This window comes from Gobius niger (assembly GCF_951799975.1).
Source record: "Gobius niger genome assembly, chromosome: 1".
Taxonomy (NCBI): Eukaryota; Metazoa; Chordata; class Actinopteri; order Gobiiformes; family Gobiidae; genus Gobius; species Gobius niger.
The window spans coordinates 54,518,661-54,537,479 of NC_136852.1; the positions used below are offsets into that span (position 1 = coordinate 54,518,661).

An 18,819-nucleotide genomic window follows, 5' to 3' on the forward strand; every position below is an offset into this window, starting at 1 on the left:
CCATAAAACTTATCAAGTGCGGATTGTCAATGCAGAGTTAAGGGAAACGCATAACCAAATCTGGCGACGTGTGTCATTCAAGATCAACAAATAACCCAAGTTTAGCACTCCTTTGAATAAACTTTAATAGGCACAATTAAATCCAACATTATTCCAGTAATGTAGAGCTATGAACAGAGAAATCTTTTAATAGACAACCATGTGCACTATGTATAAAATAGGCATTAAAACATTCACACAATTCAACAATATCAGAAAGATGTGCCTAAATACCACAACAGAAACAATTAAAATAGATTCAACATCATTCAAGTCCTGAGTTTTCCTATATTGCTGAACGTTGTGTGAGGAGTGAAAAGCAGTCTCGAACAGATGAAGAAACTATGTCACAGTATAAAATACAGAAACGTGTTCATTATTGTAAAACATTCTGTGCATTTGAGTACCGTTAATTATCTTACATAACAATAATTTAGAGAGAATTAAAATAAAACGTTCATAGCACACAATCAATGGACTTTTTAGGATCTGTACTCAGCGCTGCTTGTTAAACTCAGCGTTAGGTACTAATTAGCAGTTTGTCACGGAGCCAGTGGCTTTTCGACCGCTTTTTCCTGCAAAAGTTGGAAGTATCTCTGCAAAAAGTCTCACTACAGACTAATGGCGTGCGTGAATTCAACACCTACTCATATATAGTGCTATTACTGCATCTATTAAGTCATCATTTACATATATTCATTACCCAATTATAAAAGTTATATGTAGATGTATTGCACGGCCTCGACGGCGCAAAGTTTTGATTACCGGAAATGTCACTAAACAAAGCATTATTAAACGGTCTGAAATCCCACTTAACGCGTCATTCAACAAAAGGCCTGTTTACGCTTTGAGTCATGCACAAAGCCGCCTTTTGACATGAAAATATGCCCAACGAAAGAGGCCAAATGACAAGATAATGACAGCAATGAAATTATCCAGATGCATCAAAAGTACCGCAAGTACAAAAAACAAAAGAAAACCTAACGCCTCTTTCAGTCACTCATTAACCTAAACATATAGAAAGTTAACACCATTAAAATCCACATTTCATTACAGCAAATATATTGAATACTGACGTACAACTGGCGCAATGCCGGATCTCAAGTGCAAAAGGTAAAAAGGACTCCAGTTAAAACCATCATTATAAAAAGTGACAGGGCGCCCCCTCACGAAGAGATGTACATTTCTGAAAGTACCTTCATAATAACAGTCTTTGGGGGGTAAATAAAGGCATGTTTCGGTGATGGGCGACGGGTGTTTTGGGGTCATGAGGACAAGTGACTCTGGCGTCTGCTCACGGCTCGGCCCCGGTGTCGTTCGTATTTGACCGAGACAATGAGGAAGACCAGGAGAGTGACGCCCTGGATCGCCGCCAGCAGGAAGAAGTAGTAGTTGAGGAAGCAGCCGTTGATATTACCTGGAAACGAGAAAATGTACGTATTAACAATTATTAAAATAAGAGTGTGTTTGAGTGAAATGGAAGAGAAAGGGTTAATCTTCTTCCACAATGCACCACACGTGTATCCAACTCTCAGGCTAAAATGTTGGAATTAGAAAAAATAAGAAGTAGAAGAACTCTCCCATTCCCTCCCTCTGTTTCCCCTTATGTGTTTATAACAACCTGATGAAACGAAGGAGAAATCTGTTGTGGAAGAAGTGCTCGATTCTGGTGGGCTGCACAAATAATCCTGCCAAACAACTCAAGCATTTGTTCGTATGTCCACTATAATTATCTACTGAAAGTAATCTATTATAGCAGTGATTCTTAATTTCAATTTCATTTATAGTTTAATAATGTAGTTAAGATGAGTGTCAGTTGTATTTAGTTAATTGTAGGTTTATTTTAGATGTTTATTTGCTGCAGTTTCGTCCTGATTTGATCTTGATCTAAAATGTGTAATTATACTGCGTGTGTTTGGTGGTCACAGCGCTACTACAACTTTCTTATCATTCCCATTACTACTTTATTTCTATTTCTAGCACCTATTACTGTATGTTTTCTCTTTTCTTTGCTAACAAAAACACAAGAAACTATCTTGTGTGCATGTATTTAACATTGTTCTATTAGGGCACGGCGATATGGCCTAAAATATACATCACAATATAAAAAAAGAAATATCACGATAACAATATATTTGACAACATAATTGACAATGGACAAATGACGTAAAAATCCCAGCCTTACGCCTATTGGGAAAATTAATTCAGTGATATTTTATTTTTTTTATTTAAAAAAAGTCAGTCACAGTCAGTGTTTATGCTGCTCTGATGGAGCTGAGCGTAACATAAATCATATTGTGTCCACAACGATATAAAAAATTACAACGATATAAAAAAAATTATATTGCGATAACAATATGGGAACGATATGGCCCATAGTCACTATTGTCTGTTTTGAGAGAAACAAAATTTCAATTCCCTGCATGTGATTTAAGTGTGGTAGATCAGACAATAAAGCTGACTGAATTGGGCAATTTAAGAGCTATGGGCCGTAGGTGCCCATTACAAAATTATTCAACAGATATACAGTAAAAAAGCCTGTAAATCACGAGAACTTTCTTTCGTCCTCCTCACAAGCGAGCGCAGGTCAGACCATTATATTAAAACGGGTGCGGTGGTGGCAGGACGTCCAACCCACGTACCTCAACAAGGACACACTTATACAGGAGTTTGTGAGAGTGAGGCTGATGCTACTTAATTCATTTGTTTTTAAATTTGGTTTGGTCGTTTGACTGGGTTATGCTATAGGCCAGGGGTGTCAAAGAGGAAATCTCTAGCCCATTCCTGTGCAGAGTTATGAACTTTTAGCTACAGTCAAGTTGGGGCTTTGACCAAATCACAGCTTCTTAAATTATTATTAATAAGTTATTATTCTTTATTTATTGGAAAAATGTTCTCTATATCCGGCCCGCAACCCGCCGTGGGAGCTAAATTTCGGCCCGCGACCCAAAATCAGCTTGACACCCCTGCTATACGCCAATAGGTTGCGTTCACGATTTAGAATGTGACGATGTAATAATAATAATGTCAGGTGGAAGGCAGGGGCCAATACAACTCTATGGGAGAAATACAGTTTTTGTAAGAAATCTCCTAATCGAAACAAATGTTTTTCCTCATCAGTCCTTTCTACTTTACTTTCTACTGATCACACTCATGTTTTTGAATATTGTCTCCACATTTGGACGCCTGTCAGAGAAAATAATCAGATATTAGTTTATATGTGCTGACAGAGGAGACTATGAACTTTAATAATTTTTTTGTTTCATGTGGATTCTCCCAGTAATGACTGACATATTAACTAAAAATGAAGACAAAAAAATCAGTTTGCCAGTTGCCACAGTTACCATAGTCACCGGCATGAAATTTTCAATTGACCTCCACTTGAATTTTAAAATATAGGCTCTTTAGAATGCTGTGATGCCACATGAACGCATCCTATCAAAAAAGCCCTTTCATCAGATACGGGCATACAGTACGGAAATAATTATAGTGAATGCAGTTTGACAAAGTGATTATTTTACCACATAGGATTTCAGCACTTTACATGAAGGCCCAGACCAAAGTGATGTGCAGTGCAATCGCTGCGGAGTGGGTTGCAACAACAAGTTAAAGGGCATAAAAGACTGTCTTGAAATGTGCACGACATCCAAAAAGTAAATCTGTCAGAAATTTAGATTGTGCGCAGGGTGGGCATTTTTCATGTCTCTGTGGCGACGATGGAGCCCCCTGGAGCTCAGTGCCACTCAGAGACACAGATACTGGGCTTGTATTGATGATGCAGGCTCTCCGCTCTGATAACGCACACCAGTCTTTCATCACTATTAGAGCAAGGCCTCTGAAGGGACACAGTGAAAAGGAGCGGAGAATATATATACACTTGAGATTCCTGTTTGATTTGAGAGAAGAAAACGCTTTCCACAAATAACACATTAGGACATGATGGTTAGGATGTAACTAACTGTTCTAATCTGGGGTCGCTGCTGCTGTTCAGGTCTAGGTTCAGCAACAGTATGTTCCCATAGAATGAGATTAACTGAAGACATGAACAACATCCTGAATGACCATCAATGGGTTTCTGTTTCCCTGATGGAATGGGCATATTCCAAGATGACAATGCCAGGATATTGGGGCTCACATAGTGAAAGAGTGGTTCAGGGAGCACATGGATTGGCTACCTTAGTCAGATCTTAACCCCATTTTCTTTACGGTATAACACTTACTTCTATGCCGGTATCATTAAACTCCCAAGTCATTTCCCTTTATTTTCTCTCAACTCAAAACTATGCTGATAATTGAGATTGGATTTAATGACGATTTGATTAAAATTCTCATAACTGCAGAGCCCTGAACAACATGCTGAAAACTGTAACAGACTCTAAAGCACTGAATGTTATTATGGCAGCTTTAAACTGCATTACCGGTATGCACTGTGGTTCAAAAAAGAAAAAATGATCTGCCGATGTTATCTTTTGAATAACTACTTGTATCTAGGACATTGGCTACCTGAGTGTGTGATGCTGCACCTCTGATATAACTTCTCTTTCTTACTAGCTTTATCTTAACCTGCAATACAATTAAGGCACAGAACAAACAAACTCTGCAAAGGCCAGTTCTGTTTCCAGGAATCAAATGTTGTCCAAAAAAAAAATACCTCATTAACCCCATATGCAAAGAAAAAGAGAGAATTCGCAAACCACCAACCAAAGTTAGATACAGTGCATTTATTTTCAGTAAAAATTTCTGAAACCCAGGACAGTTTCATAATAAATAACACGGTCTTATATTGGGGAGGTCAGATGTGAAACTCAAGAGGCCAACCAACAAATCCTGTTTTTGTTTCACTGAAGCTTACAACGTGAAGGGCAAAGCTGACTGCATTGCAATTGTCACTGCTGCTGGAGTATGCAGACAATAGGATTGGTTTCAGAAGAGCTCAGGCCTCGTGTCAACCGTCTGACTCGAGCCAGAATAGTTTCTGAAGTACTTTATTTTCGGTACAACACAGAGGTGAACGTCACAATCCAAATATGCAAATGAGCTCTGATTAGAGGGCGCAGCGCGTCACGTGCATCTCAAAAGCGACTGTCCTGAGCTCAGAGTGAAGCTCCTGCGCTGGTGCCATTTACCGCGTGTCTAATCAAAGCAACTCATTCCACACATGTGACCCTTGAGCTCTGATAACCCATCATTCACTTAAATTCTCTTCCTCTTTGTGATGTGGGAGTTTAAACCACTAATGTGAGGAAGAAAATAACAAGAAACGCTACAAATGCTTCACACACATCCTTTTTTTTCTCCCTTCATTTTGCAAAATCCGTCACCTTCCGTGAGGCCAGGACGCTTTGATCCAAGAACAGAGAGCCGCCTGATGATCATTGAACTTCCACCAGAGCGTTAACGAAGCCGCTGGAAAATGAGAAATCAGACCTTCTAACTCTGATCCCGTCACACATCTGAACATACTTTCCATTGATTTCTAGGACTCGGTCACAGGGTTAGATCACAAGAAACAAATGAGTGTGTTTGAATAATTCATGGTGCGGTAAAAAAAAAACCAATAAGCTTGACAGAAGTGAGAAAAAGTGCAATCGATAATTTGTTTTAACACAGTCAAGCAAGCAAATTCTCCTGGGGTTTCTAATTAACGCAGCTACATGATGAGTGCGTACAAAGGGGCCACACAACCAAACACTGTAAATGACTTCAGAAAACATATTTAAGAGAAGAATTAAAAGGCATCCAAGGCTGTGTCTGGAGCAACAACCCACTGGCATTCGTCTCTTTGTCAGGTACTGAGCGCAAAATAAATCCTGATTGAGTACATTTGATTTCACAAATCTCCTCGCTGCAGCCTTGAGATTATTTCAGCTGGTGCAATGTCAGCCTTTGTTCTTCATTCGTTTGAATACTAAAAATAGAAACCGGAAAGACTGAAGCGTAAAACTGAAAAGCAATGTTTTAAAAGTCTTGAAATTATGCCTCGCTTCAATTTGGTAATGGCTGCGCGCTGCTCTAAGATCATTATGCTTTATAGGCGAAGGGTCGCTCCTGCAGCCTCGACCCCTAGGGCCCACTTGGCTGCAAAGTGGTTTAAAAATATGGAAGGCCAATTATCCCGGCAATGCGCGAAACAAGGATGTTTCTGCTAAAAACGTTAATGAAATCCATAAATATTTGACAATTAAGAGCCAGTGTGAAAAAGTAAGCGAATAGGAAGATGTAAGTACATTATTAATAAATATGGGCTGTAATTAATCTGTAATACCGGCTCAAGTATCCAGAGTCAGCTGTATTATAATCTATTGGAAAAAGCTCAGGGAATGAATCATCAAATTACTGCTGAAATGTGGAATACATTGATGGAACCACCCACACTATCACCTATATACTATGCATTATTTAGGCTTTTACAACTACTTGAAACACATTAGCCATGGTATAACCTCAAATAAATGTAGACAGTATCCCTAATTATATATATTTAGTTATTAGCAGTAATACTAAACACCAACAGAGCACGTACTACCTCCCCTTATTCTCCAGTGACCAGTAGAAAAGCAAAAATTAAAGTCAGTACTGGCAACTCTGTTAGTCTGGGCACCAAACAGGAACAGAACAAGTTTAGTGAAGGTTTCTAGACTTAAAGCCCAAAGGAACATCATGGAAATCCCCCTCTGAAGTATATCAAAGTGTGGCTGGTGTTTTGAGAGTAGAAAAGAGAGAATATGCAGGAAAGGAACAAAACAAGAGTCCAGATATGTTCATGATGAGGGTGTAACGTGGTAAAAACCTTGAAAAGTCCATTTTGCATGAAACCCTTTAATACTATTGTGCACTCAAGGACCGCCACAGCCGGGAATCGATGCATCTTTGTTTCAGTAATAAAATTTCAACGATTGTTTTTATCTAGTCTCGACAACATCCAGGGACACATGCTGGATTCAATATGATTTAGCTTAACGTATGCAGTAAAAAAGGCCATTTGAGGCAGAGCCCTTTGGAGACAGAGTTAGAGATCAAGTAAAATGTGTCAGGTGTGACATTCAAATCCTCCAATGAAAGTCTGACATTTCCTCCAACAATTTATGAGGAAGACGGTAAAATTTATAAGAATATATATGACCAAAAAGGCCCAGAGCCACGGTCATGTGACTCAAGCACAGAATCCATTTACCGAGTCTGAAAGGCTCTTTAACAAAAAGGGAGGCAAATTAATTCTAAATCTAAAGAAACAAAAGCCTTCCCTTGTGTAGCGGATATACACCGTGAATTGAGTAAAGGTTGAGCTTTGATTGACTTGGCTTCTCAGGTTAAAGCGGCAGCTGCGTCTTTGACAGGAGAGATATGATGGTGCTACACCGGACCTGCACAGGAGGAATACCAAATAAGAGTGTGAAAAAAGTCTATTCAGGCTGAGGTAACTATAGGGGAACGGTGTGCAGTGGGATCACAGCAATCAATAACTTCTACAGCTCACCGTGGACCAAGCGAAAAGAGCACTGCATTTTCACACAAAGATGTGTGTGGATTAGGTGTTTTTTCTTTAAATGTGCTATTTTATGTATGCCCTGAGCACAAAAACAGCTTGTTCCTCCCTAATTTTAGATGTGCTTGCATACGACCCCAAATGAACTAGCAATTTAATCAAATATAGAGCATTATGAACCAACTTGCCAGGAAAAAGCAACTTCCTAAATGGATTTTAAGCTTTGCACTTGACACTTATGAAGTGCATGGAAAGTAGTAAGAAGTCTGTTTATGGGGGATTTTGCATATGCTTACTAATATTTAAGGCGACACAGAGCTGCGGCGCCACAGGAGAGCTGAGCCTTCGCTTGTGTGATGCCAGACTCGCTGTGCCATCTCCATGTAGCGCTCTAGGGACAGCTTTACTTAAGAGGGAGCAGGGCTATGTAATCAGACCTCCAGCCTGTGATTAATGTTGTTCATCTGTCTTCGGGCCTCTGCAGCTCGGTACAACTCCGCAAAAAGCTCGCCCAAGATGCTGTTTACCGCACACCGCTTCGCCCGCAGCCATGGAAATAAGTTGAATCCATTTCACCTAGAGAGCCGTGAGATGTGCAGACCTACTTCTGAGAAAGTATGAGCTGAAAAATAGTCACAAGATCTCACTAATGCTCACTTTTTTGACACACGCCTTTTATCTGTGGCCGCGAGAATGTTTCCCAGGCTCAGCTTTACAATGGCTTGTTTTGGGGGAAAAAAACAAAAAACAGTACAACCAATCTGCTCCAGTTTACCTGTCCCTGAAGAGACGGGGAGCTAAGGATGGATTGATGAAGCGTGCCAAGCATCTTCCAGTGCTAGCATCATCAAAAGCAGCCCTTCTACCTGTCGTCGCACTGTATTAATGAGCGATTAGGTGTTTGTAGGTAAACGGTTTACATTGTCTGCTTGTTTAGCGCATGCTCAGGGAAAAGTACATCTGGGTTGGGAGCCGTGTCTCGCTGGGGAGCCCGTCCATCCATCTGCTGCTACCACCCTACTATTCCTTTCCTCACATGGACAGATTTACACACACACCTTTTGTTGTTTGGCTGACATGACTGTTTGTTATGGGAAAGCTCTCTCAAAACAACAGAGCTGCAGCAGAGGGTTGGCCCCCGCGCGAGCCTCTTATTGTCTAATTTACAAACTCTTGAGATGGACTCAAATCACCACCAGCTATGATCATTCCTCAAACGCTGTTCCTAGAAAATTAATCCCTGCTCTTGGAATCAATACCAACAGTTCAATTACCGGTCCAACTTTAAGGTAGGCTATCATCTGTGATGCACGACTAATGTGTTTTTAAAGGCTCTGAAACACAGTGCCACAAAGAGAAAGAGGCCGGCTCTATTGTGCCCTCAATGAAGACCATTAGGTTTGTGCAAATGATGCCAAAACTGTTGCAAATCAACAAACAAAAGAATTATATTTTAGAGACACTAGCTCAATGCCAAATTGATGGTGTACTGCAGTGTATATTTAGGTGATGGGTCAGGGCGTCATGGCAGTGGCAGAGATATTAAATGGTCATTGCAAGGGTGATCTTCAAAAATGCCCACTGAAGGATTCATAGGTAAAGGGCAAAAGACGTGGACATGGCCATGGTGGGACTCAAGAAAAGCTGCGGCTGACTTGGGGCTGCATGTTACTCCTATTGTCAGTGATAAACAGATTACAACACTGCACCTATTGATGTAATTCAACTGCATTTGTTGTAAAAACTGAGAAATTCAAGTACATGAAACAAGTTAAAGATTGTTAAAGTTACGGCATGTAAGATTTTTTTATCAAATATTTCATGAACACAATCTTTTTATGTCATGAGGTATTGATATTGATTTTACTGATAACTGTTATGTGCAAAAAGAGCAAAGTAACTCATGCCCCTAGATGCCATAAGCGCCACTGCAGGTGTCGTAGCATGTTGTTGTTTTTTTTTACTCATTAATTGTCTTAATTCTACGCTGACAGAAAAGAAAAAGGGGGAGAGGGATATTGTACATCCAATTACACAACGGAAATATTTTTTTCACTTAAACTTGGCTGTTTAAGTGCCGCTAGCCCGCAGATAGTTTTGCCCGTTAGCCTGTTAGCTTCGTCTTCATGATTCCATTAGTGTGTATTGGGGCCTCTGACCCGTAGGCAGCGAAGTTGCTATTGTGGTTTTCTGGCCAGAGACACCAGGGGGAGATAAAGACCCCCCCAATCATCCCATTAACACTTGGATTACCACCAGTGGGACTACGGAAAAGATTTATTAAAAAGTAAAGAAGTTATTTAGTTCTTCTGTAAAAAGCACTTTTATTTTTTGCTTTCAGCACACGGCAGCGGCTCATCTTTGAGTGAGCGCTCCTTTGTGTAGATGAAGCTACATGATGCCAAAGGACAAAACAGGGCATCATTCTTTTTCCCAAGAAGCATCAGCTTCATGAACTGTAATCGGGATTTACACTGGACCATGTCTAACGTATGGCATAGAGATTTGGGGAAATACTTATAAAACTGGAACCAATCCAATTTTCCTATTACAAAAGAAGATCATCAGATTAATTAATTATGCACCTTACAATTCACCAAGTCATTCACTGTTTATCCAATCAAAAATCCTGAAGTTCTATGACTTAGTCGATTTGTACACGGCAAAGTTCATTTACCAAGTTAAACAAAATAAAATCCCTAAATGCTTGCAAATATTGTTTACCCAGCGAGAAAGTAACTATAATCTCAGAGGAACATTTAATCAGCCGCAAGTACATTCTACATTAAGAAAACACTGTTTATCAAGCAAAGGAGTTAAATTATGGAGTAGCTGCTGCAATGAGTTAAAACAAGCTACGTCTCTTTTTCAGTTCAAAAAATATTTACAAGAGAATTATAATGGAAAAATATTTGACAAAATGAAAATTAATTAAATATGCTTCTGGAGCGGACAATGGGCCACCTGTGTTAATTCAGCAAACGGATGGTTATTACCATTAACATGCTGCATTTATGATTTAAAAGTGAAGGGCAGGCACAATAAGCTTTAGCTTCTGCCTGCGCCTGGTCATTTATTGTGTTCATTGCTTGACTTGTATGTTTTGAATGTTTTTAATCATTTGTAAATGACCAAACCGAAATAAACCGAAATGTCCTGATTGCTCTATGACACTTGTTTCCCTTTTGGGCAATAAAGGTTTTCATTCAATCAGTGTTGATGATATTCACAATTTCAGAAACATAAGTAAATGCTCACCAAAGTCTAGGGAAGACATCCATCCAATTTTGGGCAGAGACACAATGGCCAATAAACCAGAGCCCACGAACGAGCCAATCCCCGAGAAGAAGAAGAACAGACCCATGATGGCGCTCTGCATAGACTTCGGAGCTGCAGAATAGGCAAACTCCAAGCCTGTAACACAATTCAACAAGAAGCAGTAATTCATATCTGTTTCACTGCTACAACAAACTGAAAATAGATTACAAGAGAACTAACTGTATGTCATACAGATGGAAAAGTAGAAAGAGAGAGTGATACGCCAAGACAAAAACTAACATTTTAGTCTTTAGTGGCCCAGAAAAGTGCCTGCCTGCCAGCTGACATTGATAATTTCATGGCACCTCAAATGTGATTTTTCAAATGAAGCCCTATAGCTATATCTGTCAGGAGAGATTAGGGAGCTGCGCTGAAATACATTTGCCTTTTAAGACCTTTCTTGCCTGGTGACATTGCACAAAATAATGGCTCTACTTAGTGATACCAGCAGATTTTAAACACAAAATGATGCGAGAGGAGCTATGGGAACATAAAGTTAACGAGCAAGACCTTCATTTGAATAAAAAATAGTTACAGAAAAAGGCTTCATAAAAAAAAAGTAAAGGAAGGAGGTTTGGTGTCACCTGAAGCCTTTAATGTCACGATGCTGAATCATACTTTATACTTATTCCACCAAATAAGTGGTCATTTATCAACGTCTTGTCCTGAACTATGTTGAAAACTCCCAGTTTAGAGAAATGAGGTCTGAAATATGCTTTTTGAACATTAAAGTCTGAAAAACACTTTATACGGTGTATTTGGCAATTTTGCAACGTCTAAAGATCAAACTATTACATTGTGGCTCTGCAAAAAGCCCATGTTTATCTTGTGTTTGGAGCAGAAGGCGAGAAGGACTAAAATACATGGCCCAAGCTTGTGAAGTAAAAGCAATCTCTGCAAGAACATGACCTTAAGTAATGGCAGGATGACTCAATCATAGCTAGACACTTTGGCAAATGTGAATCACTGAGGTAATTGAGGCCTGGAGTCAACACAGGATAAGGGTCTTAAAACAAACAACATTTTCATTGATTTTCATTCTGTCTAGGAGCGTATACTCTCGTGTTGGATAAATAACGCCCGCATCTTTCACATTATGATGCATTCTGAATTCGGTGCTTTTTCATCTTCCTTTTATTGCAGAAAAGTATTGTTGGTGTGATTTCTAATCTTGTCTAACTCTGCACAACCTCTGCTTCAAACAACAATTTCTCACACTGTGACAGCGTTGTGAAAATGAAACTATTTTCCTACTTACTTTTTAAAGCCTCATATAAAAGGGTGTTTACGGTTGCTGTTTTTGAATTAGCGTTAGCCGGTTCTACATACATTAACCACAATAAGGGCATTTCACATTGACCTTAATTGGGAAAAGACCTCAGCACAAACTAATGTCTGTATAGGAAAAATCAATAATTACTTGACATTTCACTTATTCCCTCCAAAATAAAAGCAACAAACACATTACACTTTACAGTCTAACAAATGAGCCTCACTGTGTAGTATGGCTCGGGCATTAGTCTTCATTAGATTCCACTGAGAAGAACAGCTGCATGAGTTTTAGCCCTAACTCTGAACAGGTTATTGAGAGTGGTTTGTAAGAGCTCATTTCAGTGGTTACACCTGATCGGGGAGGTAAATAAGGGACACGCATATTAAACAACTGTACCTGCAATGCTGGCAAAGATTTCACTGATCCCGATGAGGACGTACTGGGGCACTTGCCACCAAATAGGCAAATCTGCGGCAAAGTAAGTCACGTCGCCAAACACTTGGTCTATGGTACCATTCGTCGCGACGATCTCGAGACGCTTGGTTTCCAAGATTCCTACGGACACAAAAGTTATTAGTGTCATTGTTAAAGACCTATTTTGTAAACAACAGCAGTTTCTCAAACACAGACACACTCATAAAATAAAGACATAAATAATCTGTGACAAACTTAAAGAGACTATATGGAGTTTAAAAATGTTAAAATTATGTATTTTCCTCTCCCTCCATGTTCCAGCAATGTCCTAAGGCGTAGACTGAGCCCAGACCTATTCACCACAACTGCCTCGAAAATCTTGCACTGTCACTGAAAAAGTTGTTACTTCGGTCCAAAGTGCCGTCATGCACGAGCTTAATATATTAGGTGCAGTTACATGTATGACCTGAGGTGGCGGTGCACTGGGGCCTTTACCAATGGAAGAGGGAGCATCCATTGGTAAAGGATGCTCCCTTTACCAATGGATGCTCTAACTTTATTGAAACAGACAGACACTGTAATGTAAACAGCAGCTAGTCAACTAGTACACAATAATCCTTTCTTTTCCTACAAATTGATCTTTTTTTTTTAAATCAATAATTCCACTAGCAGGAAAAAAAACAAGGTTGAAAGTCTTTCATAACCTCCTTGTGAACATCGCTCCCATCTCCACTACAGAAGCCTCCACTAGTGCAAGCAACACATCTATGACACTCTCCCTCTGTTGCATCACATCTTGCCCTGCCAGAGTTTATAAGCACCAAAGGTGTATTTTTCTCTCCAATATAGTTATGAAGACAGCTTTCTATCAACTCCCCTTAAAACTCAGTAAATAGTTGTAGTCTTGTAATCCGGATATCATTTTAATGCTTGTCTTCTTTCTGACGCTATGTGGCATCTGGACAGCTTAGAGCAACACTAAGCCATAATACACATTCACACTAAACATACACCAGTGCATGGCAAAACGCAATCCCAAGAAAAAAATAGATGCTTTTGGACACCTAACAGTCATTGAGCTCTGTCCAAGCAGCTTAGTATAAGGAAACATTTAACGGATTTGATAAAACATGCGCTAAGCCACTTCGTCTGCGCAGCACCCACTTTCAAACTGCAGGACACCCAGAAGAAAGGGGATCACAGACACCCTCACTATGGGCGAGAGGGGACCCACAGCTGCCCTATGCCGACATGTAGTGTAGTACGAAGTGATATATTTCTGCGCCACAGCCAGTCATCTCTTGCATATGGCAGAGAAAGTTATTCTAACAGTAAACAGCAGCGCAGTGGCCGCTGCTGCTGCAGACAGGCAGTGGTGTCAGGACAAGAACATAACCTGGACTGACTCTTCTCAGCGCAAACATGCCACATTTGGTCCTTCTTACAGCGCTCTATCTTTGAGTGTGCACAATCTTTTTGGCAACTGGACTGGCAGATAAACAGAGAGGACTCGCTGTACGGCAGTGCAAAAATGTGATGCAGCTTTCGAAAGTATGCGAGTCAAACAAAGCAGAACAACACTGCAGATAAAAAGTGGCTAGGAATGTTAACTAGCCGTGATCGTTCTCGAGGTCGCGCACAAGCCATGTACTGAATTGTATAAAAGTATTCTTTAACTATACCACACCGAGGCATCACAAACTCTTTTGTTTTGTTTTTAACATGATACATATCTTTTCATAATGTATCTACAATTTTCTGTCATGTGATATAAAGATGATTCTTCCATTAAAGTTATAGCTTTGCACCATTACTGTATATAATAGGATTTTTGAATTTTAAATTAAAATAGTTTCTGTATATAGCATAGTCTGCATATACTGATGGATAATTCTTCAGTGCACTCGCAAATACAGCGCAACCCCATCAATCAATTCTTAAAAGGTCATTAATGACAGAACATATATAGTGCTTTAGAGAAAGGGCAATGCTTGTAGAATATATAGAGTAATGTGCATCAATCCTCACGAGTGTCAGTGTCTCTCAGCCTCAAGGCAAGTCTCTCTGGAAATCTCACTACAGCCTCAAAGTGTAAATGCAGGTTCAGCAGTGGCAGGTTTGACCAAGACTTTTTTTCTACAATGATCTCATTGAGCAACCAGCAAGTAGTGGTTTAGGTGCAAAAACAAAACAGATGTGATGTCAGTGTTGGTTTTGATGACATATTGAGCGAGTTATTCATGTTTACATTTGTATCACCTCTTTCCTTACACGTGCAGGTTTATCTGATTGACCTGTCGCCTACAATACTCAACAGTCGCACTCACCTGCAGCCACTGCAGACCACATGACAAAGAACATTCCTACGGCAATCCTCTTGAGAGAAGAGGGCAGAAGGCCACGACGCTTCAACAAGGGATCCACCACCTTGTCCTTAAGGGGGATGAGCAGAAGGATGAGCACTGCATCAAACATGGTGAGCCAGGCTGCAGGGAAGCGGAACATGATCTGACGAAGAGAGGAGAAAATAATGTGCAAAACTGTGCTACTGAACAATGTATGGAGATCTAAACAAAAGAGCATTCCAAGTCAGAGTCTGACAACATTTTAGACAAACGCAAGTGCAGCTCGGTGTGTGAGCTTTGGCTAGTACAGCTTTGGCACCCCCAAGTGGTCAAAGTCAAATATAATCAAATGAACTAACATACTGTATGGATCAACAATGTGAATAAGTAGTTGCTTTGAATAATGATCAACATTCATTTTACACATGAATGTTTTTTTTCCAAGTGCAGCGGCAACATCTAGATGCCATTAGTTGATGCGTAGTAGACAATGTTTACCCAGACATTTTGGTAATATTTCATGAAGAGCAGTAAAACCCTAAAGGTCTTTCAATATTCAGTGCCAACTCGAGCTACCGTTACATCTCAGGTGTACAGCAGCTGATAGCATCGTTAAGTCATAAATTGAATTCCCATCTCTTCAAGTATTAGTAGCGCTCCTTGGAGGATGTTTTTCTCCCCCTTTGCACATTATTATATTTAAATTGATAGTGTGGGTGTTTGGCTATTCCCTTGCCAGGGGAAATCCCACTAGCAGCCAGGTACGCTTTAGATTCATATGCTTCAAACACTTTATTTGTGTTAGTCAAGCGATGCGCAAGGAATGTTAAAATGCAATGCAAACTGCTTACATATCTGCAGTTATTGCTTCAGCAAAGGCTAAGCTACAAATGACCAACATGGATGGCTGCCTTCATTCACTAACAAATACCTAAACATCAAGTACAGAACTCTCTCCTTCAATGAAATCGTTTTTGATCACATCAGAATCACTGAGATGTGTCAGGTGCGGCAAAAGAACGCGGAGGCAACTAATCTCGCTTCCTTTTTGATGTTTCAGAAGAGCTGAGACTGTGGGCTAAAAGGGTTTAGTTCTGTTTTTATTTTATTTTTAAAGCAGACAGACATGCAGTGAGAAAAAGGTACTTCAATAACAGTCAGTAGAAGGGAATGCATGGAAGGGAATGGAAGCTTATTTGTGTAGCATTTTTTACATAACAAGTCACGAAAAGAGCGTCACACAGTTTAGTACAAATAGGACATTTAGAAAATTTATTTTGATGATATCAAAAATTAAAAGAGTGTTCAAGTGTAGCGGAAAAGATAAAATAAAAGCCAATCTGTGAGGTATTAGTGAATCAGCTGAACTGGTTACCTACATTGTATGCCCATGACCCACATGACTTCAAAAAGGTGGAATGTTACCTTATTTGGGTCTCCAGTGTTGTTGGGTGAGGGAACAGAAGGGATCCTTAGATGGAGACTCTGCAGGATGTAAGTTGTCTGCATCTGCAACACAACACGATTAAAGTCACAGCATGAGGAAAATCTATGCCTTATTACGAGAACCAGGACACCTGCTGGAACAATCATTCCACTACTTCTTATGTGCTACTGTTTGGTACAAAACTACTGTATGTTTTTGTCAAAATTTTCTTCAAAAAAAAATAATATTTATCAGAATTTAACTTGAAGTACAGATAGACGTCACATCTTCATATACCTCATTATTTACCAGACTCCCGAAAGAATAGAATATCTGCTGATCGTACCTGAAAGTACACTGTCCAGTATGGGATGAGAGCGAAGAAAACTGGGAGGATTTTCATCAGAGCTTTCACTTCGTCAACTTTGTCTTCAGGAAATTTCCCCCCATAACTCACTTTGGCACTGTCCAGTAATGACGGCTTGTGGCTTCATAGAGAATAAAAAACAAAAAGGAAAGCTTATGAAAGACATTTGTACTGTGCGTGTGAGTAAGCGTGTATGGAAAATCTATTTCAAAGTCTCTGTGTATTTTAGTTTGTGTCAGAGTAAAAGCACTCACCGAAGCTCGTTTGTGTCTTTGGGTTTCTTAGAACAGCAGGCAAAACCCAGAATCTTGAACATATTTGTGAAGGCACTGCCATCAGCAGGTTTGGTGATGAATACAGTGCGACCAAGTAGGAAGACGATAAAAGAAATTCCCAGGCACACAGTGGGAATAATGTATCCTGCATCAAAGCTCACGTTCTGCTGGATGTAGGCCACACATCCCAGAGACAGAATGGCTCCCAGATTTATGCACCAGTAAAACCAGTTAAAGAATCTGCGTGTGGCCTCTGGGCCTCGATCTTTGACCTGCAAAAACAACAAGCTTGATACAGAAATACAGAGAAATACAGAGTCTGTAGAGCATTTCACTTCTATTTGTATTCAACAAAACATTCAGCAACCACCCCTGGCACTGTAAATGGCATTTAAAACTGAAAGCAGAAGTGCAGAGTAAGTTATAACTGGAGTTTCTTTTTGGTAAGAATAGAATCTGAAATGGACTGATTGTAACAGGAAAGAGGCCAAATTCCAGACTTTTCATTAAGATTAGGTTACAACAATATCTTTGCTTATGTATTATACAAATGCACTTAAAGTGTTTTGAGTTGACAGCTGAGGAAACAATACAAAACAAATTTGAGACACAATGTGTGTTTTCTATACTAGACTTAACTTGAACTTTAGGGGGCCTTTATAAAGATATGCATAATCAAGTGTCATGGTGCCAGATTATTTTCTATCACATGGCCTGGCCTCCGTGAAGTCACAGTGGATACCTAATCTTGCACACATTGATGTTGGATCTCAAGGACAACATACACTCATGTCAGTTTGAATGACTTCATACTTTACCTGGTCTGCCCCAAACGGAGTGATATTAGATTTGACAGTGCCCACGCCTAATGCAATCAGAAAAAGTCCACTATAAACAACAGGGGCACAGTAGGGATCTCGAACAGAGCAGGTAACATTGCTTGGAAGGGTGCGGTTTGGGCTTAAGCACTCAGGAGGCAGAACAGGGAATGACGGTTCCTGTCCACAGAAACCAGTCCTTGTATGCTCATTTGAGATAAAAGGAAAAAATAGCATTCCAATAAAGTAGAGTATCAAACTGGATGCAATCGTCCAAAACTTTCCGAGATATGCATCAGCCAACCATCCTCCGAATGGCGATATCAGGTAGGTGACACCCATAAACATTAAAAGAGCCTGAGTAGCTTCGGTGGCTTGCCAATAAAATGGATTCTTATTGAGAAATAAAACCAGATTTGATGTGATGCCATAAAACGCAATTCTTTCTAAAGATTCAGCCAGTAGGATGGCCATACAAGCCAGTCTTCTCCCTTGGAAAACTGAAGGTGGAGAGGGTCTGCTGTTGTCAGAGTCCAGAAGTGGGGTGCTCTCATGGCTATCCCTGTTGTTAGCCATTCTTGCAATTTGGCTTCTGAGTCCTATTGATATTTTGCTGATAAATCCTGGAAAGCAATAAGCAGATGGTGTCAGTTTGTCATCAAGCTGATTGTGGGCTATAAGGATATACAGAACAGGCAAAAAAAACTGTGACATGCTAGGTGTAGCATCAATAAACTTCCAAAAACATTTACCAAAGTAACAGCATGTTATTACAATTCAAATAAGCTAGCTTTAGCACACTATGTTCCCTGTTTGATAAGGGACAAGCAGCTAAGTGAGTGGCTGACCTACCTTTATGTGTCAGAACTCTCTGTGTTACTTTCCATCAAGTTTCCTGGACCCAGGATTTGACATTTAGAGTTAGTTTAAGTTGTGCTGAAGTTACAACATGTCAGAGTAGCGAAGAAAACCAGTAGCGTCACAGTACTATCGCGTGACACACACCGCAGTCAACAAACACTTCTCCGTCTCTCATGACGCGATGTATAAATAACATT

General features: G+C 39.9%; 2 protein-coding genes across 2 annotated transcripts in view; both read right to left on the bottom strand.

Moving 5' to 3' along the window:
- Nucleotides 1-202: 202 nt before the first annotated feature.
- Nucleotides 203-18,787, bottom strand: slc15a4 (solute carrier family 15 member 4). The gene is made up of 9 exons (XM_079578648.1): nucleotides 18,610-18,787; nucleotides 17,762-18,384; nucleotides 16,923-17,215; nucleotides 16,648-16,789; nucleotides 16,301-16,384; nucleotides 14,858-15,038; nucleotides 12,513-12,671; nucleotides 10,784-10,939; nucleotides 203-1,456 (listed from the first exon to the last, which is right to left on the bottom strand). The coding sequence occupies exons 2-9, from the start codon at nucleotides 18,335-18,337 to the stop codon at nucleotides 1,305-1,307; spliced, it is 1,743 nt and encodes a 580-aa protein (XP_079434774.1). The 5' UTR covers nucleotides 18,338-18,384; nucleotides 18,610-18,787; the 3' UTR covers nucleotides 203-1,304.
- Nucleotides 3,157-18,819, bottom strand: part of rimbp2b (RIMS binding protein 2b) — a 214,631-nt gene continuing 198,968 nt past the window's right edge. Inside the window, exon 31 of the transcript XR_013793952.1 lies at nucleotides 3,157-3,177. The gene's annotated coding sequence lies outside the window, so the exon portion shown is untranslated. The remainder of the gene's footprint in view (nucleotides 3,178-18,819) is intronic.